Source organism: Semicossyphus pulcher, unplaced genomic scaffold (genome assembly GCF_022749685.1).
Source record: "Semicossyphus pulcher isolate SPU_LCO1_2020_fin unplaced genomic scaffold, fSemPul1.0.p SCAF_13, whole genome shotgun sequence".
Lineage (NCBI taxonomy): Eukaryota > Metazoa > Chordata > Actinopteri > Labriformes > Labridae > Semicossyphus > Semicossyphus pulcher.
The window spans coordinates 16157419-16178172 of NW_027211637.1; the positions used below are offsets into that span (position 1 = coordinate 16157419).

General features: G+C 43.0%; 1 protein-coding gene across 1 annotated transcript; it reads right to left on the reverse strand.

Moving 5' to 3' along the window:
* Nucleotides 1-149: 149 nt before the first annotated feature.
* Nucleotides 150-20270, reverse strand: LOC138589695 (dihydropyridine-sensitive L-type skeletal muscle calcium channel subunit alpha-1-like). The gene is made up of 45 exons (XM_069660100.1): nucleotides 19884-20270; nucleotides 18521-18626; nucleotides 15968-16107; nucleotides 15630-15763; nucleotides 15330-15482; nucleotides 14980-15185; nucleotides 14770-14873; nucleotides 14516-14661; nucleotides 14358-14439; nucleotides 14107-14267; nucleotides 13792-14017; nucleotides 13496-13703; nucleotides 13227-13347; nucleotides 11390-11504; nucleotides 11199-11298; nucleotides 11032-11101; nucleotides 10501-10633; nucleotides 10237-10366; nucleotides 10092-10151; nucleotides 9844-9950; nucleotides 9648-9735; nucleotides 8890-8997; nucleotides 8705-8757; nucleotides 8478-8624; nucleotides 8025-8226; nucleotides 7744-7902; nucleotides 6828-6938; nucleotides 6659-6742; nucleotides 5971-6018; nucleotides 5390-5416; nucleotides 5181-5306; nucleotides 5034-5099; nucleotides 4864-4955; nucleotides 4621-4780; nucleotides 4415-4542; nucleotides 4184-4280; nucleotides 3618-3720; nucleotides 3395-3496; nucleotides 3172-3305; nucleotides 2804-2929; nucleotides 2438-2646; nucleotides 2289-2353; nucleotides 2149-2195; nucleotides 1992-2066; nucleotides 150-1649 (listed from the first exon to the last, which is right to left on the reverse strand). Exons 1-45 carry the CDS (start codon nucleotides 20066-20068, stop codon nucleotides 1338-1340), a joined length of 5556 nt encoding a protein of 1851 aa, XP_069516201.1. The 5' UTR covers nucleotides 20069-20270; the 3' UTR covers nucleotides 150-1337.
* Between the last annotated feature and the right edge of the window lie 484 nt (nucleotides 20271-20754).

Here is a 20754-nt window from a genome sequence, read left to right on the forward strand (position 1 = left end):
TTCAAGACGTTCCTGTTTTTAGTTATAATTATTTACTAGAGCACACTCACCTGTTGTGAAAAGACTGTTTGCTTCTCCGTGTCTCGTGACCATCTTTGGTTTGTTTGCAGAAAGGAAACTAACACAGAATCGTATGTTTGGATGATTTATTTCTTTTGCTGTGGTGAAACATCAGCCGTAATGGTGAAGGTAAACGTGAAGGAGGCTCAAGTAGAGAGGTTGAGTCATGAAGTTCACTCAAACTTTCTCCAAAACCTTAACATAATATTTATATGACAGTAAAAACACAGGCTGACCAGAAAATAAAGTAAAAAAAAGAAAGTCGTCCTGAAGACTGTCAGTGTTTGCATTCAGGCACAAAACATGAAAAAGTGCATTAGAAAATGCCTACGCAATAAAAGGTCATGTCTGTTCGAAGCCCAGGTGAGCTTTGAAACTAAATCCACCATACTCCAGGTATGCTGAAGATACACTCTCCATACTGGTCAAACTAAGTGTTTAAAATGTGTGACATGTAAAACACAAAACCTGTAGCAGTCAGAGCGACTTAAAGTGACCTCTCAAAAGATCCCAGGCACTGCTCGACTACAGCATCGCGTTCAAAAACACTTTAAAATACAGGTAAGTGTTTTATATTTAATGAACTTTTCAGTAAAAAAAAAAGATGTCTCCTCTTTAAAATCTGCTCATACCCGCTGCACGTAAGAGCAGCAGGGAGCAGGAGAAAACGGTGATTAAAGACTCAAAGACAGTACGTCCGTTTAGAGGACACTGCTGCACCAACAAAGAAAAAAATGCTTTCACTTGCTTCATAACATTTGCACCAGAGCCCTTTTTAAATACACCCAGAAGAACCTTTCCGGGCCTGGATGCACACATCCTCCTTCCCATCTGTGCCTACTAAACTGCAGCACAATAAAGACTGCCACCTTGCTCCCTGTGGGTCATTTCAGTCACAATTCTACCTCCCAGTGAGGCTTCAGTAAGACACTCAGCTCGCTCACACGGTTGTCCCATAAGTCATCTGGAATGGATAACCTCAAAGAAACGCTACAAAGAAAGAAGTGCGTCATTCTGTTCGCTCTGAGATACGTTAGTGTTTTTATTAGTGTCGATAAATCTAAAGATGTTTCATCATCAGATACTGTTTCTCCTCTTTTCAGTTTCAACCACACTTGACAATATATCCAACTAAAGCCAACCTGCCTTTAGGCATCGGTCCAGGCTAGTAGATACAGATTGTCACAGGGGCAACAAGCTTGGTAAAGTGAGGTGAGGTGGAGCCACCTGCAAGTGTCAGAATCACAAGATAACCACGTAAACTCCAGTGACAGCCTCTAAACATTGGAGTCGGCCTCAGCCCCCTTCTGCACGGAGGGAATCTTGGGGATTGGACGTCTCTTTCTCCTCACAGCAGGATCCGGCTCGCTTGTCTCCTTTGCCGCCACAGCAGGAGCGGATGGAGGGACAGGGATGGGACGCCTCTTCTTGACGGAGGCGCTGCTGGCGGAGCGTTCGCTGAGGATGCCCTGCGCCACGCTCTCCATGTCGTCTACACTTGTGTGCATGGCATCAGCCATCTCCTTCTTAGCCACGGAGACAAAGCCGGGGTCTTCTGCCAGGGTGGCCAGGCCGCCCTTTACTAGAGCCTGGAGAAGGAAACAACATGGATGGCTTTGTTTACATACAGTCACATTTTCCGGTAGTGCTAAACTGACCCTGTCCTCTTTCAGAGACAAAGTAAGACTAATGATGAGTTCTTCTGCCTCAGGACTCATAAAAGTCCCTCTGATGTAACATCTAAAGTTCATCCCAAAGTCACTTAACTGCATTTACTTTATGAAGAGGATGTAATCAATGTCCAGGAAACAAGCGAGTGCTTAAAAGGGACTCATGTTCATTGTCTATCTGACAGATCTGATCGGGACATTTCCCGCCAATAAATCTGGTCATTAATTAGTGTGCAGCGTCAGAGATTTCTCCTCACTTACCTCCTGGACGAGCCGGTCAGCTGCAGTCCGGGAGCTCTGACTCTGACTGTCACCATAGTTCGGGTCGTAAGGGAACTGCAAAGCAAACATATGTATCCACACAGGTTCTGTATAATCATCATTTACTCTATATGGGGAAACTTTAATGAAATATTACCTGTGTTTTATCTGTTCTCACTGTGAAGTTCCAGGAGCGCAGGTTGTCTAAACAGGAGCAAATAAACATAATGTAATTCAGTCTGTATTTTTCCAACTGTTTCACATTTTATTAGCTTGTTAATATATTAATTTCCATACCTAGCTCCTCGTCCTCGTTGGGATTGTAAAACTCTCCAGGACTGCCTTCTCTGTCAAATGAGAATCTGTAAGAGAAGAAAAATCATCAGCCTCCTTAAATATGTTGTCTAGTCTCCTTGATAAACATAAAGAGCTTGTTGGGCGCTCACTCTGCGAAGGCGTTGTTGTTAGTGTTGCTTTTTGGTGCAGTTGTGGGGAAAAATTCAGTCGTGGGCGACAGCGTGGAGGAGTTTGGTGGAGAATCAGGCTGACTCTCAGAGAACGAGAGGGGCCGCTGGTTGGTCATCTGTTGAGACTGAGTGTTGGCGGGCTCAGAGGTGAAGGAGTCCACCCGGTTACCAAACAGACCGTGTGAACGCTGGAAATACAGGGAAAGAGACACATGCAGGTAGGATGGTTTACAAGGCAACAAGTAATCCTGTAACTATTCAATCCAAAAACATCAACACGTAACAAAAACCAGAGCTGTGAGATTCAAACGAATATTCTGCCAAGTTGCAGACAGTGTTTCTCACCTGGAAAATGCCTTCCTCTCCTGCCTCCTCCATCGCTCTCTCCAACTCTTCCTCGTTCTGCAGGTCTCCTGAAATGGCCCTGTGCATCTCTGGAGCTGCCTCGTCATCTATACTCCTCAGGCCCGCCTAAAAAAAACCATGAAAGATATGGATGAATGGACACGACAGTTTGTTTACAAGGAGAGAAAGACGTTCATTACTGGTTAAAGAAGAGCAAGAGGTCAACACTTGGAGACAATTGAACTTTGTAAGAGTTAAGTGTATTAAAGACACTCTGATTACGTCGTGGGAGCTCTATGAGACCCAGAATGCATTTATATTTTGTATTGCACCATTTATCTTTCCATATTTCTGTAGTGAAAGCTGACCTGGATCTCGGGGCCTGAGGCGTTCTTCTTCGTGGGCCTGTAGCCGTAGTACTCCTCCTGACGCTTAAGGAACTTACGGAAATGGTCCTGGAGCAGGAAGGTGGAGTAGAACTTCCCCACAGTCACCTCATCATCTGTAAACAGGCAAGTCACTCTGGTGAGAACACAGGATTATTGTGTTAAGGTGGAATTAAACCGACTCTATTTATGTTGATTAACCGACCTCCTATAGGGGGGATGACCTGGTCCAACAGTTTCATACTTGTACGTTTCCAGATTTGTTTTATGATGGCTCTCAGCTCCTCGTTGGCCTGCTCAAAGTTACCTGTTCAGAACAATCCATACAAGTTTAACTGGATAAAAGGGACATCATCTTGAAGCAAATGCATTAACAAGATATGAACTATAATCCATCACAGTGTAAGAGAAGTTTAGATGCTCTGTACCTTCTGTTTTGATCTTGAGTGCAGTCCTGACCAGAGCAAACAGGGTGGCGTTGAAGGTGACGGTGCCGTCACTGTTCAGAGGCATGTTCATGCCAACCAGGCGCTGCAGACAGGATTTAGATTTAGAGCAGTTTTACATCAGGGAGGACGAGAACAATCAAGGGCCTTATTGAGTAGATCCTTATTAATGTGTTGTATAATTTCTAAAACATTCTGACACAGTAAAAAATACTCTGTTTTATTATCGATACTGATCATTAATTAAATGAAACATGCCTTTTTTCGTTCATACAAGAAAATATTAGGGTTGACCCTGAATTCTTATTGGTGTAAAAATTCTAATGAGCAGAATCTAAAACTAATTTCATCTCGATTTGAAACCTTTTCTAAATTATTCAAAACATTATAAGACACATATTATCCTGAAAATGTATAAACAGGATACTGAAAATTTTAGCTCAACGTCATCTACAGTTATGTTAGTGTATCAATAGTTATTATTGAACGTAAAGTATAAACCCTTCTAACCAGCCTAAGTCTTTATGCCTGTATATGCCTGTACGTACCTTGCACGCTGCACGATGAGGACAGAACTTGCCAAAGCCCAGCGGAGGCTGGATGCGACGCAGCAGCGTCACCACGTCCAGATGTTTGATCCTCCCCCTGTTAGGTCACAGACACATCTTTCACCCATACCTAACCTTAACCCTAACCCTACCCGTACACACATTTGAAACGGACACTGATCCTGGTTCTGTCGATGAATGAGCATCCATGAAATAAGGGGAAAGGCTTACGTGGCTTCGGGGTCATATTCAGCCCAGATCTTCTTGAACTCATCCAGATGGTGTGGGCCAAGAAGTGACCAATCACGAGTCAGGTAGTCAAAGTTGTCCATGATGACCGCTACAAACAGGTTGAGGATCTGAAGGGCAGGAAAGAAGAACAGTTTTAAAATATAGCAACATATAAGGCAGAGGATAAATGTTGATGTGCTGCTCACCAGGAAGGCACAGAGACAGTAGAAGCTGAGGAAGTAGAAGACAGCAAAGTTGGACCCGCAGGTGTACTCCTCTCCTGGGAGGAAGTCAGACTTGGGGTCGCACTTCTTCCCGTACATCGACGCCATCATGACCTCCTGCCAAGCCTCTCCAGTGGCACATCTGCATACGTAAACCAGAGAGAGATGATGGCTCCGTTTGCAACAAATGACATTTTAACCAATGATCTTGGATTAGAGACTCACCGGAATAACATCAGGACAGCCTGAGGGAATGTCTGGAAGTTGTTGTTGCGGTTGATTTGGGTGCCATCCACTAAGGATACCTTTCCAAAGATCTGAAGGGTTGAGACAATCCAAGTTATTAAACTGTAAAAGTGAAATTAAATCAGAAAAATCGCGAGAGTTTTCTGTACCTGCATCCCGATGACAGCGTAGATAAAGAAGAGCATCACGATGAGCAGAGCTACATGAGGGAGAGCCTGCAGACACAAGGCAAACAATCCTCTCATTAACAGTGTGTTAAAAGTGGAAGTAATGATGATGAGGGCAGTGTGACAGACCTGGAAAGATTTGATGAAGGTCCACAGCAGGTTACGGATGCCCTCCGAACGGTTCAGCAGCTTCACCAGACGCATGACACGGAAGAGTCGGAAAAAGGTGATGGACACTGAGGCGTTTTCAGAGGCCTACGGAAAAAGGAAAAAACAGAGTTAAGTAAAAGAAAAACAAACAAAATGTAATGCTGTATTTAAGAAAACTTTAGGCTTACCGCAATTGCTTGCATAGGATTTGTCTCCTGCAAAAGGAAGATTAAGAGATGACAAACTGTAGTTTTATTTCATTGAAATTATTATATCATTAAGAAGAGGCACATAGCAATAATTAACAGTTAATTAACACTGTTAAAGTATGACTTCAAATCTCAAACTAGGGTTAATATCTGACACAATGTGTCTACTTTTAATGGGTTATAAAGCCTACAGGTCTACGTTACTGAAAACTAGAACAGCTGCAATATGTAACACATGCGAAATACTCGACATTTACCCGCTTCATTGTTTGAACAGTTTTCAGCCATTCCAGCCACCATTAACACTTCATATTTAATATTCAGTGTTGAGTTGCAGCCCATGTTTGAGCCGGACTACAACTCAAAATAGCGCAAACCCCGAGGGCCTGATCTTACACTTGCTTTGTAAGATAAGACAGACAGTAGAAACAAAGATGTTTCAGCAGCTGCTGGAGTCACACACACGGTTCAGAACAGTCCAGTTTAGTAGAGAAGATAGTGGAGTGCTCACACAGCAAGGCTCATGCAGCAGTGCAGTGCAGTGTGGATCAGATATTTACAGCACAGCCATGGAGACAGTACAGTCCTCCACTGGAGGCCAGGGCAGTCTGTGGAGGATAGACACATGAGCAGTGAGGTGCATGACGGACAGACGGATCAGAGGAAGGAAAGGAAAAGAAGAATTGAAAATAGTGAAAAGAAGTGGATTTGCTATGAGCTGGTGTTTGTGGGTGAAAAAGATGAAGACAGTGCAGTGCAATAATGACAGGAAAATGTGACCGGCCAGAGAAGAGAGTTTGTGAAGCATTACCACATTAAACACCAAAAAAAAAAATCCTTGTGCTCTTTAAAATGTGTTCGATTAACACACAGAAAACATACATATAATATTATTGAAATATCGTTATGGATAATTGTGGGGAAAATGGATATTTGGAGGTTTGTTGATGGAAATGTTGATGCAGGCGAGTTGGGATGGGATTGGCCAACAGCAGTACTGACCATGTCCTGTGAGCTAGTTCTGCTGGGACCAATCAGCTGTTGGGCCACAAGTGTATGCTTCTGGATCAGAGCATTAAATAAATGCATTCAGTCACTTTAATTAAAATCTCACTATTGACTGGGAATGCCTCATTAAGACAACACCGGGGACTTTCATACACAGCGCCTGCAATTATAATCTGATATCTGTGAAATTCATTAGAATTGATTTTTTTTTTAAATCAATGTTTTATTTTCTGTACTCACATCGACTTCACTCAGGATGACGTCAACGACGCTGCCGATGACGATAATGAAGTCAAAGACGTTCCAGGGGTCGCCGAAGTAGCCCTGCGGAGAGAAGAGAGGCATGGATGAGACGGAGAGACGCCGGGTTGGGTTGATAAATATTCAAACAGCAAAACAGAGTCCTTACTCTCGCTTTGAAGGCCATGAGTTTGAGAATCATCTCCACAGTGAAGAGGACGGTGAAGATCAGGTTCAGCATGTCCGACAGCTTGGTCACATGGTCCGACTGGTTGCAGTGCTGTTTGAAGTGGAAAGCAAAAGTATGATAACGTGTCACAACTATGAATTTGATGTAGTTCTATTACAGAATGTAGTTTTAGTAAAGATACTGAAAAAAGGGCAATACACTGTACTGGTGTCTTTTCATGCAGAATTATTGCTCAACTAGCTAATAGCTAATTGAGAGCTAATTCTGAAATTAGGTTTTTGGGGCCTTTAAATGGTAAGTTGTGTGTTTATTTACGTCATGTTTGGGTAGTTTCTTTGGTCACAATCAGAGTCATTTTAAGTCCCAATTAACCCGGAGAACATCATAATTAGGTGTTTTGCTCAGTGTGTTACCCTTGTCTGTGTTAATAAGAGATCCTTTATTACACTTAAATGGGTTAAGTGTACAATCCCTAACACCAATTGAGTACTATTTAATCATGAACATTGGAAATAATGGGACACTCTAAGAAATAAAACACAAGTTGTAATGAAAAGGCCTGTAGAATAAAATAAATTGGCCCGTACTGAAAATGTAAAGATTGGCATCTGCTGGATGTGTTGTCCGGTCCTCTCTTACCATAATTACTTAACAAAAATGAGGTTTTGAATATTAACGTACAAAGACTTATGTGGGGCAGCCTGCATTAAAGCACTCCTAATCCTCCCCCGAAAAATTAATTAGTCTCAGATGTTGCTGTAAAATCATGATGTCCTATATTCTACATACAGTTTCAAAGTTTCCACTTCCTCTTTAACTTAATGAGACAAAAGTCTCCTCTTCATCAATACAATGGAGATGTTTTTAGACTGCAAGATGACATATGTTTACATACCTGCATACCCAGACACAAAGTGTTGAGCATAATGAGGAAGAACATGAGGTACTCAAAGTAGCAGGAGGTGACGATGTACCACACTCTGTACTGGTACGGGTTTTTGGGGATGTAGCACCTCAGAGGACGAGCCTTCAGGGCGTACTGCACACACTGACGCTGAAGGGGACAGAACGTGGGTTAAATAAGTCATTTTACACTTGATGTTAATGATTTGACTAGGAGTGATCAGCCCCTTTCTTTCACTGTCCTAGGCTTCATCCCTGAGGGTCTTAGCGTACCTGGTTCTTGTCCAGCTCGCAGTCCTTATACTCCTGCTCGCCCTGCTCCTGGAAAGTGACGATGACGAAGCCCACGAAGATGTTCATCATGAAGAAGGCGATGAGGATGATGTAGATGATAAAGAAGATGGACACATCCACGCGGTTGTTGAAGACAGGACCCATGTCCTCTTGGTCTGAATCAATGGCTCTGTATAACAGTCTGGGGAAAAAACAGAGGGATGTTTAGAGAAGAGGGGAGGTTGGACAGAAATCAAAGATCAGCACAGTAAGGCTGATCTATCATTAATAGGATAACCACAGATATATTGCCTCTTCTTCCATCTCTGGCTCATGGTAATGGAATTACTTCAAACTCAATAACTACGTAATAAGATGTGCTGTCTTCTACATCGATCAAACAATGAGAGCAAGAGATTTAATTTATAGAATCAGAATTGATGCAGTGCTTACTTTGGCCAGCCCTCAAATGTGGACACAGTGAAGAGAGCCAGCATGCCGTACAGCACGTTGTCAAAGTTGAAATCACTGTTGAGCCACTCTCTCTTTGCCAACACGGTGTCCTGTAGGGAGTTATCCATGGGCTTCCAGAACATTCCCCTGAGAGCAAACAAAGAGGGCGGTCAATCTAAAGTTTATATAGATGAAAAGTTTTAGTTTGTAAAAGATGTTGGCCTTACTGGCATTCCTCTTCAGTCATTTTAGACGGGTCTGTGCAGCTGTAGAACTTCCCCTATGAGCGAAAGTAATGGTGACAAATTCAATAAATCAGCAGCAAAGACCTTTAAACTTACAGTAGAGTCATCTGGAAATATCAGCTTCACGGTACCAAATATTGTTTCAGCACCATGGTTTAAAAACGTACCTTGAAGAGTTGAACTCCTATACAGGCGAACATGAAATTCAGCAGCATGGTGACCAGGACGATGTTCCCGATGGTTTTGATGGCCACAAACACGCATTGGACCACATGCTGTTATAAAAGAGAAGCAATGACGCTTAATACAAGCAGGTAAAGGAATAATCTCAAAGATTTTCATTTCAATAAATGTCTGTTAAGTCACTATCTATCGCAGAATAAGGTAACACAATGGTGATTGAGAAATTATTGTACTGCACATTTGTATAAAATTTTGAATTACTAGTTAGCTTACAGGTCGTCATTTTACATATTCCCTTGTGACCATTTAAATAAAAGCAGTTTCTGGTAGGCTCCTTGTCACATTTCAAAGGACCTTTGCCCAGTAGGTAATAGTAGTAGATATGTATATAAAAAGATTTAAGTCTCAATAATGACTTTCCCTCACAACCCCTCAGATTCATCTTCTGACCCTTTGAAGGTGCCTGGCTCCGAGGTTGGGTATCACTGGACAAACTAAAAAACTGACTCTAGAGCAGGTAAGCTCTGACCCTTACAACAGTAAAACACAACTTATACATAAATACATCAGTATCTTATAGTGCCTTATGTCTATGAGTCAGTGAGGACATTTTGATACTTCAAGTTAATCTGGCTGGTTATACGTTTGTTCCTAAAGTAGGAATTTGAATGCAGGACTGCATCGATACTTCGATCTACTCAAATATCCTAGGCGGGAATTACTGTAATAATAAGTGCTGTACCTTTAAGCCCTTGGCTCTGTTGATGGCCCTGAGAGGCCTCAGCACCCTCAGCACCCTGAGAATCTTCACCACAGAGATGGCACTGGACCTGCATACAACACATGGCAAAAAGACACCTTAGATATATCACATGGACGTAACAACATCTGTAAACAAATACAAAAGACATTTTTCCAGCATGGCCATCATTACTCACTCCATTCCCATTGAAAGCAGCGACACTGTGACCACAATCAGATCCAGGATGTTGAAGGAGTTACGGCAGAAGGAGCCCTCGTGCATGAACGCTCCGTACACCGTCATCTGTCAGTCACATACATCAGATTACTCAACACAACACATTACATGCAGAAATCTAAATAATAATCATGATTGAATCTATAACTATTTAGACACATCAGTCAACCCTAAACAAGGCAGCACATGAAATCTACAGCGTATTACCTTCAGTACAATCTCAATAGTGAACACAGTGGTGAAGACAATGTCAGCATAGGCCAAGATCTGGAGAAAAAGCATAAAAGATTCTTAGGACATTTTGTCTTACTACAATTAATGTAAAATATGTAGTGGTAGACCTGATGGTCACCTGGTTTCTGTAGGACTTGGGGTCAATGGGGTCCTCAGCTGCCAGGGAGATGGAGGAGAGCAGAATGAACAGCAGGATTAAGTTGGTGAAGGAGGAGGCGTTGATGATCTTGTAGCACAGTTTACGGAACCTGAAGACGCAAAGAAACACAGTCGTTATTGAGTTCGATCAATTCACTGTCGAGTCGTTATGATACAGTATGAGACGTGGAAATGTAACCACTCAGAAATCTGTTATTGGAAGGTTGGTATGTCTGGTTCCTACTTGTTCTGAGGGCCAAAAATGAAGAAGGAGCTGGCTTCAGGCAAAGGAACGGCTTCTTCCTTCAGCTGCAGGTCGGCCATTGGTCGGGGCCGAGGGCTGATGGGGATTTCAGGCTCTTCCTCCTCGTCATCACCTACCATGTGGAAGAGAAATTGTCAAAATGCTAAAGTGCAATGACTGATTAATTTATTAGTCGTGGTCATAACTCAAATCTTGGGAAAAAAGGAAGCTCTCGATACTAAATCCCGTTAGACTTTATATGGTCGTCACCAGAGTAGTGTGAAAACAGCCTAACTTTAGACTCTGTGATAAACTCAGCTCAGGGAATCGGCTGGGTCTAATAATAATGAAGGGTCACTATACTTAAACTGTAACATAACCAGGACAGCAGCGCTCTTAGACAGCTACTGTGATGAATATGAATTCCTGCAATCAGTGACCTCTTTCTGCACAACTCTATCGCTGAGTGATGCAGGAGGTGAAAGAAAGGAGGATGTAAGAAAAGAGGTTTAGACATGTTATTTCTGTTACCTGGGAAGTCATCAGGTGGGAATGGATCTTTCACTTCATTGACGTTGGACTCAAACTCGTCAATCTTGAGCTGAAAGAAACAATATTATATATAGCTACTCATGCTCAGGAATAATACATCACTGCCAATATTAATTATGTGATAGGATGCCAGACATTGAGCTGACCTTGGCTGTGGTGGGCATGCCCTCCGTCTTGGCTCTCTGCTCAGCCAGTTTCTTAGCTATCCTCTCCCTCTCCTCATCAGTCTTGTCAGGCATTTTGGATCTGCATGGTGAGTGAAAGGAAATGAAATTGAGTTTAGCTATGACAAGACAGAGCAGATGATGTCACTTATATTAAATGTTCTTTTATCCACCTTAGTAGCTTTCTCCTCAACTTCTCCTCCGCCTTGTCTTTCTGAGCTGAAGTCAGACTCTCGGCTTCTGCCAGGTTGTCGACAGCGATGGCCAAGAAGACATTGAGGAGGATATCTGACATGCTAGCTTAGGAAAACAAAAACCTTGATATGCTAAAAGCATTATTACAACAGTTTTGAGCCATGATTAGCAACATCAGTAAATGGATTTTACTGTTGGTTTGACAGTTCGATTGTTCACCACTTTGGCTCAGTATTTACGGGAGGGATTGATGAGAAACCATGGACTTTTCCTCTTGTGCAGGACACATTTCCAGCCAAACTTAGAACAAAATGTAGTACAGATATTTATTGGTTCCAGATGACAAATCCTAATTTGGATGTTCCCCTGACTTCCCCTTTAGTGCCACCTTGAAGTTCACTTATGATTTCGATTGTAATAACTTGACTATTGTGTGAATTTCCATGAAATCCTGTACAGGCATTCATTTCCAATACCTTTGTTTACAACCAAACACCCTGAAAAGAAATGGCAATCCCATTAACCTCAGTTGTACATTGTGTTGAATTCTAAGATGTTAAAGGGGGGGTATTATGTTAATTTCAAGCTTCATATTTCGCTCTGTGATACCTGTGGAGTAGCTTAGTATAATTTACAGTTAAAATGTTTTTTCTCATACTGGTGCTCTGTGCAGGTCCTTATACAGCCTCTGCCTGAAATGAATCAGCTCTGTCCCTTTAAAGGAGCAATTGGCCCCTGGAAAAAGCCACTGTCAGTCAAAGCTGGTGTTCTCTGTAATCGATAGAAGCAGTAATATTTGAAATTGGCGCCATAGCTGTGGAGAAAGTTGTACTAACAGCTCGTTGTTTCACCCATTCTACATTCTACAACACCCAGTGTGCATTGCGCCCCTCCCTCTGAAAGGAACGGCTCAGCGAGAGACGCTGGACTGAAATACTACTGTTTTAGCTGCAGGCAATGGCTCAGAGCGGTACAGAATCCAAAATAAGACAAGAAAATACCAGTGGATCGTCTAAAAAATCTTCGGGTCTGCAGTCTACAATTCAAACCTGACAATTTTGAACGAGACATGACTCAGTAGTAAATGTGTAATGTCTGGGAGGGAAAACAGGAGAGCAGGCAGCATTTCACGGTACCTCACGGAACAAATAATTACGTTTTACAATATGTGTTTTTTTCCACTACACACTGCAGATATCGGAGGCGGGCCTAGATTGAGGAAGTGTAGTTTAGCAAGCTCCCTGGCCTCCGTCACATGGCGCGTTTTACGTAGACTGGCGGAGGTTTTCCAGGGCCCATTGGAGAAGCGGGTAGCGTCCTCCAAAGGCACTGACCCAAAGTGCATTTTTTCCTACCATAATGGCATTAGCTCCCCATAATAGCATGATAGGACTGAGGTTGTAAATCGGCGAGCTGGCCCTTTAAGAAGCCCTGCCCCTACAAGCCCACTTTCTTCTGATTGGCCAGCTCTGTGACATCACAATGTGCAGCGTGTAGAAAACAATGTGTAAAACCTGGCAATCACAGCAGCCTGCAACATGAGCTGAGAAGCCTGGGGATTACTCCAACATGCTTTACAGATCTGAAACTTCAACCACGAATAGTCTGGACATCACAACACTGTAAAATGATAAACATGTCTTAAAATGCGAAACAGCATAAAACCCCCTCTTTAAACATAATAAACCAGTACCTGTTAAACATCAGCACTGACAGTTTGCATTGTCATTGTAAGCATGCTAACATTAGCATTTAGCTAAAAGATCACTTATTCAAGTTAAACCACAGAAGACATCATGAGTGTGTGAAGGATACAGTTTCCACAGACAAACAGGATGATAAAGTAGATAGAAACCAGGATGCCAGGAAAGACGGGCCCTCCATAGGCCATAATGCCATTGTACATAATGCTGGTCCAGTCCTCTCCTGTGAGGACCTAAGAGATAAAAAAAAGGGACAACAATTAATTTCAGTGACACAATGAATCATCGAAAGAGAAAGAAAGAGAGAAAGAAAGGTTTATCCCAGTTTAAGCCGACACTACTAAGAGCTAAAGTAGAGTTTATATCGGAGCCTCGCCTCACCTGAAACACGCTGATGAGGGCCTGAGGGAAGTTGTCAAAGTTACTGCGTCTGGGTCTGTGGTCGGAAAAGTTGAACTTTCCTCCGAACACCTGCATGCCCAGGAGTGAGAAAATGACGATGAAGAGGAAGAGAAGCAGGAGCAGGGAGGCGATGGAGCGTACAGAGTTGAGGAGAGAGGCCACGAGGTTACTCAAAGAGGTCCAGTACCTGAAAAACAGTTAGCAGAAGAGTGGTGTTAAACGACAGCACTTCTAATTTAATGCATCATGATCCTTTGAAGGGGACATGCTCTTACTTTGTGACTTTAAGGATCCTCAGCAGTCGGATACACCTGAGCACAGAGAAACCCAGGGGAGTTACGGCTCCTGCAGAAAACATGATCATCTCCAGGATGCCGCACAGCACCACGAAGAAGTCAAAACGGTTAAACAGGGACATGAAGTACGCTCGGGGACCAAGAGCGTACATCTTCACAAACATCTCTATGATGAACAGCACCAGCAGCACACGACTGGCCACATCTGGTGAGTTAAAAAAGGAGGGAATCAAAAGGATGAATTATGTAGAAAAATATATTCACACTAAAATACACTGTACACTAATCACCAACCTTGAAGGGAAGTGAGAGAGTCAGACTGGTGGTGGTGTTCCGTTGCTATGGTCAGGGTGTTGAGGAAGACGAGGAACATCACTAACCAATAAAAGCTCTTTGTTTTCACGTACACCAGACACTTCATCCTGAAGAAACGGTTCCAGCGACGGGCCAGGCGGCTAAACACAAACGTAACCATGACTTACTGTGCTCACTCGGCCTGAATATTACATATGAACATTTACACGTGTACAAAAGTGCAGACTCACTAATAGTAGACGATTCGACTCTTCCCTTCCAAGTCATACAAGCTGTCGGTGTCAGAATCTCCACTGGTTAAAGGCAGGAGTCCTGACAAGAGAAGAACAGTTGTAGTTTATCATCATCATTACAAGGGATGTGTGCTGAGTTTGTTTACAGTGCTGACCTTTGCCCTCTCGGTCTGCATCCAGGACTTCAGCGTGAGTGATCCACTCCATATAGCCATGCACGTCTTCATCCAGCTGCTGGCGCTCTCGCAACTTCTGGTACTCTCCTCGTGACCTTGCCTTCTCTCGCTCTTTTGTAAACTCCCTGAGTGGGAAAGACAACGAAAGTAAAATAGCACATGATTCTTTTTAAGTCCATCAGAAGAGGCAAGATTCAGACGGCAGAAAGGATAGATGATGATAGTTGTCTTACCCACTGAGCACGCCCAGAACCAGATTGAGCACAAAGAAGGAACCCACCAGAATGAGGGGAACGAAGTAGACCCAGGGCCACTCGTATCCTATGGCATCATTAACCTGAAAGACAACTCCAGGTCAGCCACAAAATAATACATGTAGATAAATGTAGACAGATACAATGGTTTTGTTACCCTGCACTGAAACTGAAAAACAAGTGACTGACCCAGTAGAGCACTTTGGTCCACCCCTCCATGGTGATACACTGGTACACAGTTAGCATAGCAAAGCCAATGTTATCAAAGTGGGTGATGCCGTTGTTGGGACCTTCCCAGCCAGGCCGACACTCAGAGCCGTTGATCGTGCAGCGGCGTCCGTTACCCGCCTGGGCGCAGGGAGCAGGCAGCTCCAGCTCTGCTGTGGAGTAGATATCTGTACGCCAAAGAAACAGAATCAGTAACATATTTGAATGTAGCTTTAAGGAATTACAACTGTTATGACTTCAAGTATGAGTATGAAAAATAACACATATTAAAGCCAAATTGCAACAGGGTCTGATTGGCCCTTTATACATACTTGTGCCAGTGTAATAGCAGGTCTTATGCATTTTGCACTTGAACAGCTCCAGCCCCATGATGGCGTAGATGGTGACCAGTAAGAAGACCAGCAGGGCGATGTGCAGCAGAGGCAGCATGGCTTTGAGGATGGAGTTCATCACCACCTGCAGGCCTGAATGGTAACAGTAAAACCAAAACATTACAAACATTGCACAAAGTCTCAATAATGTTTTCAGTAAGTGGTATTTCCAAATTGCTCAGACAGTTCTACATAGAAAGGCTTTCTGCACTTTTTTGAGATTAGAGAAAAGGCTCTTACTTGGGACTCCAGAGACGAGACGCAGGGGCCGCAGCACTCTGAAAGCTCTCAGTGCCTTCATGTCAAACCCCCCTCCCTTCTCCATGGGCACACCTGCTATCTTGTTGATGGTATCCAAGGCAAAAGTAAATAGACTGTGGGAAAAAATATACAACCATAAGGGCCTAGCGCTATAAGTAAAATGTTATTCAGCAATACACTACTGCAGTTTTGATATTACTATAAGATAGAGCAGTTTCAATTATTAAGTGTAGATGGCAGTTTCTTAGATATGGTCCAAAGAAAGCCGTGTCCTTTGCTGGTAGAAATATCCACCTGTGGCTCAGAGCTCATCTTACCCCATGAAGACGATGACAAAGTCCAATATGTTCCAACAGTTCCGTAAATAGGCGCCTTCATGGAACACGAGCCCATACGCCACTATCTTCAGAAAGCACTCTAACGTGAATATGACGAGGAAGATATACTCCAGACTCTCCTGCAGAAACACAAAAACAAGAAAAGGAAGTTACATTTGTTAATTAGCAATAGTTGTTAGTGTGAGCTTTGTTGGTCCTGCACAAAACAAACAGGAAATGTAAGTGCTTAATTCAGAGGTAAAAAGTAAACATTTGTGTTTCATCATCTGTGTTGATAATTTAAGAGACAATGGGGGTAGACACAAAAAGGAGAAGAACAAAGAACTGAGCGTAGTTTTCTTCATTAGTGACTGCCCCCGACAGTCATTAGGGAACACACATAAGTAGGACATTTCTGTTGTTACATCAGAGCAGCATTATTTTGCTACCAAAAGACTTTTTTATTGCAAAAATAAGTGAAATTGCAGGAAACCGGATGAGAAAATGACCCTATTTCTTAGTAGATTAATTACCTCAGTAAATAGTTTTCTAATGAGCGTATGGTCTCTATCGCTAGTTTAGAGTCTCCTTCGATACAGCACGGCATTCATTTTGTAACTCATGGTCCCATTTAGAGTAAAATTGGCAATAAAGTAGTACGCTTTAGGGCCGTGGTTCTCAACTGGTGGGTCGGGACCAAAAAGTGGGTCGCGGAGCTGTTTTCAGTGGGTTGCGGATGTTTGCTTGAAAAAAAAAGTTGTGGCAATAAGTCTATGCTGCTCTTTTATTTTGAAGGACATGGGTTTCCTGTGATGTGCGTGCAGTAGTAGTGTAGTTTATTCACACATGCATCCACTGATTGGGTAATCACAACTACAGTTACATTTGTATCCTTGAAACGTGATGAGCCAGACAGTAGTAATGTTTATTAGGCACTTTTTTGGTAGTTTTTTTCTATTGAAAAAATGCTGCGAACTCAATGAATTTTATAGGGGATATTTTGCACAACCACCTGCTAGCCATTTTGCTTGACTATTATACTGTTGTTTTTTGTGAAGTTGACACTTTTTACATACAGTCTATGAGCAGAACAAGCTGTACCAAGTTCTTTTGAGGTAGTAAAAATGATATACGATACAATGTTTATTTCCCCTCTGATCGATAATGTTTGGCTAAATCAAGCCGAAACCCTCCAGCCCCTAATGAATTAGAAACTGCCAGGCCAACCAAGAGATGGCTTTTAAAATCAAATATAGGGCAATCTGCCGCTCTGCATTGAAGTGTATCAGTATCACTCTTACAAACTTGTGGTTACATGAGTCTACTTTGTGTACGCTCCCGTATCGCCTGCGTCAGTTGGGTGAGGCTGCCTGGCCCGACCTACTTCTAACGGCAACATGAGGCTGAAGTCGACCAGCTCCTCTTACACGGCTCACCTCTGAGGAATGGCTCGGTGAGGAGTAAGAAGGATCTGGGAAAAGGCTGGTGAGTGAGCCAAAGCAAAGATATTAAAGAAACGGGGTCAGCTTCAGGTCCAGATACCTGACGGCTTGATGCAAGTCTCAGAGGAGCTGGACAATAAGACTGATCGCTTTAACCAAGTGATGTGTGGAGTTTATTGACTGAATAGTGGAAAGAAAGCGATGGGTGTTATATCTGACATTTGAGCTGGATGTCAGGCCTCCAGAGACACGATCCACATATCAAGTCTGTCATAACCAGCCTCCTCAGTGCCATAACCCCAGAGCCATTAGGACAACAAATATCCAGAAAGATGTGTGCACTGTGCAAGAGCAAACATGTATCTTGTGTACATCACCTCACATACACACTTTTATTATCCCTGGCTCCAGTACTCGACTCATCACACACCATGCACATACTCACAGCAGTGTAAACACACACCTACGAGGCTGAAATATAATAACAGCAGCAGATAAGGGCCAAACACCTGCCATCAGCTTGGTTACACTACTTTAACATGAGAGTGTGTGAATCACCTTCTATTTAGACTTAGAGGAGCCATAAAAACATGGATTTATTTTTATTCTTTGCCAAATACGCAACAGATTACCTGCTTAGAAAGAAAACATCCACTCAAATGTAGCATTTTGCTTGTAATTCAACCATTTATGAGACATTTCTGCTCTTGGAATCTCTTGTTTTTGTACTATTGTCTTTAAAAGCCAGATTCAGATCATAAAGAGATAAGACCCAGCCCAGCTGGAGGATAAACTAAGACCACATTTGTTTGATGGCATGCTCCTCTGCAGACTCATGTGGGACAACAAATAAAGACCTGAGTCGTATCTGGAAGCATTTTAATAAGGCTTGGCACTCAGACGAGCGACCAGCTGGACACTCAGTGATGTAGCAGCCATAGTAATGTGTTGAACAGCTGCAGTCATGAACTGGTCCTGGTAATATACTGAATCCTCTGTAAACAAAAGACCATGAGCTGTGTATGACGAATAAATTAACACATTCATCCATCAGGCCATTGCTCATGAGTCAGACCTCAAAGATAGCGTTTGTGTTCAATCTCAAACTCACCAAGTTGGTGTTGGTGTTATTACTGTCTTCTTCAGGCATGGGCAGGAACACAGCCAGAGCGATGCAGTTTGCAAAGATGGTCAATAAGATGATGATCTCAAAGGTTCTGGATGGTGAAACTGAGGATCATAACAACAACACGAGTGCTGGTAACATCCCAAGAATGTTAATAAAGGAAGCCAAATGAACCTGGAATAATTCATGATGATAATATTGGAGTTATTTGTGTACATGTGTGGTTAATACAAACAATGGAGAGTAATAAACACTTATAACATCATATAACACACACACACAAAACCTGCCTACACTGATCTCTGCCCCTAAAAGCTGCCTGAAACATCATCCCTATCACAGCCCATTGGGGAGCCAGCAAAGCATTCACAGTAAATGTAATCTAGTCTGCTGTGCCGCTTCATTCTCGCCCATAGGGGGCTCTGTTTGAGAATTCCCCTGCCAGGTCAGCATCATGTCTTGCTGTGATGCAGAGGGACAGCTGCAGAGCCCAAGAATATGACCGAACCATTAAACACAGTCTACTAATCAGGGAAAAAATCTGTTTGGTTATTTTATGATACATCAAAAATCTGCTAGCACTGGTTGATTTATAGAAAAATAAAAAAGGATTTTAGAGTTTGTATCTCTAATTCTGCAATAAATACAGCGCCCATATCTGTAGTTACAGAATCGCATACCAATGTGATTAAGCTGCTGCAGTAAAAACATATCCTGGCTGAACTTATGATTATCATTGAACTATATTTACTGTTAAACTCTGTCCAGTCCTATTGGAAATATAAGTCTATTGTCACTCGATAGGTTTGATAAGTGCAGTCTATTTTGGATATAAAATATGCATGCTCTAAGAATGGATATTAGTCAACAAGCAGGAAACCCCCTCCTATAGGGGCTTTAACATCACTCAACAGCCTGACTTGTGTTCATGTGTCAAGCCTCCCTGAATGTCAGTGTTCCTGATCAGCTTGAAATAAAAAGGCAGCTAACAGGATGCTAAGATGCAGCTTTAATAACCGTGTCCGTTTGCCAGATGTAAACAGATCTGCTTAAGAAGCTGTGCAGGTGAAAACACAAAGGCCACAGACTTGACTTTGACACAGTGCTGCCAGACACATAACAAAAGTCTTAACACTTCATGGGTCGCCTTAACACAGATTTGACAGAGACTCGGACACGGCGTGCTTAACACAGGTGAACTCTGTGGCTGATAATTCACTGGCCTGCAGACAGTTAATCACTGTGTATCCTAGCTATCAGTGTTCTTAACCTTCATGCTGTTATAACTGTGTAATAACAGTTTACTTCTGTTTTAAGGGCACATTCACATCTATGATATAAAGGATACTTCCACTCCACGATGTTGATGCAGGCCTTGCGGAAAGGATTTTTGAGGTTGAAGAGGAAGAGGGACCTGGCTGGTCGAGGGTTTCCCCCCGTGGCCTGCAGCTTCTTCAGCTTCTCCCTCTGCTTCCTCTTCAGCTCCTCTTCATTCATGATGACCGGCTTGGCCACGTCTGCGTTGGCCGCCATCTTGACGACTCTACCTGAAACAAGCTCCCACTCCTCTGGTTGTGTATCCTCTCACTGTATAATCCCAATCCAAGGTATGTTTTCCCTGTTGTGAAGGTCCCTGGGTTCCAGACCTGCTGATCCTGTGTGCGCTCCCCCTGCCGTCCTCTGTCCCCTGGTCTCCTCTTCCTCTGACTCTCTCTGCCTCCCAAAGAGCCACAGGCCTCTCCTCCTGCCTGAGGGCCTCTGACAGAAAAAGCCCCCTCTGTGGGGAAAATAACAGGAGCCCAGAGAAGCTGGAGGAGCAGTTGGCCCTGCTGGAGTTTAAATTTAGATTGTGAACCACTTACAGGCCATGCTTGGGGATGGTTAAAAAGGTGGGGTGGGGGGCTGAAAGATGGGAGTAGATGGGATCATTAGGGGGGGTTGGGGCAGGACAGTAGTGGAAGACGAGAGCATAAAGAAGGGGACAGACACAGTTTGGGGGGTCTTGTAGTTGCAGAATATCACCACAAGGCTCCTGAACCTGCCCTCCCTTAAAACAGACTCAGCTGCTGGAGACTGTTGTTGAACCCTAAACTGTGAGAAAGAAGTGAGCATGGGGTAAGAAAAGGACACATAGACGTTTCTGCCAACGTGATATTGTGATGGTGGAAATATTTTTTAACAGAACAAACTTTTACCCTACTTTAAGTACAATCAATTCA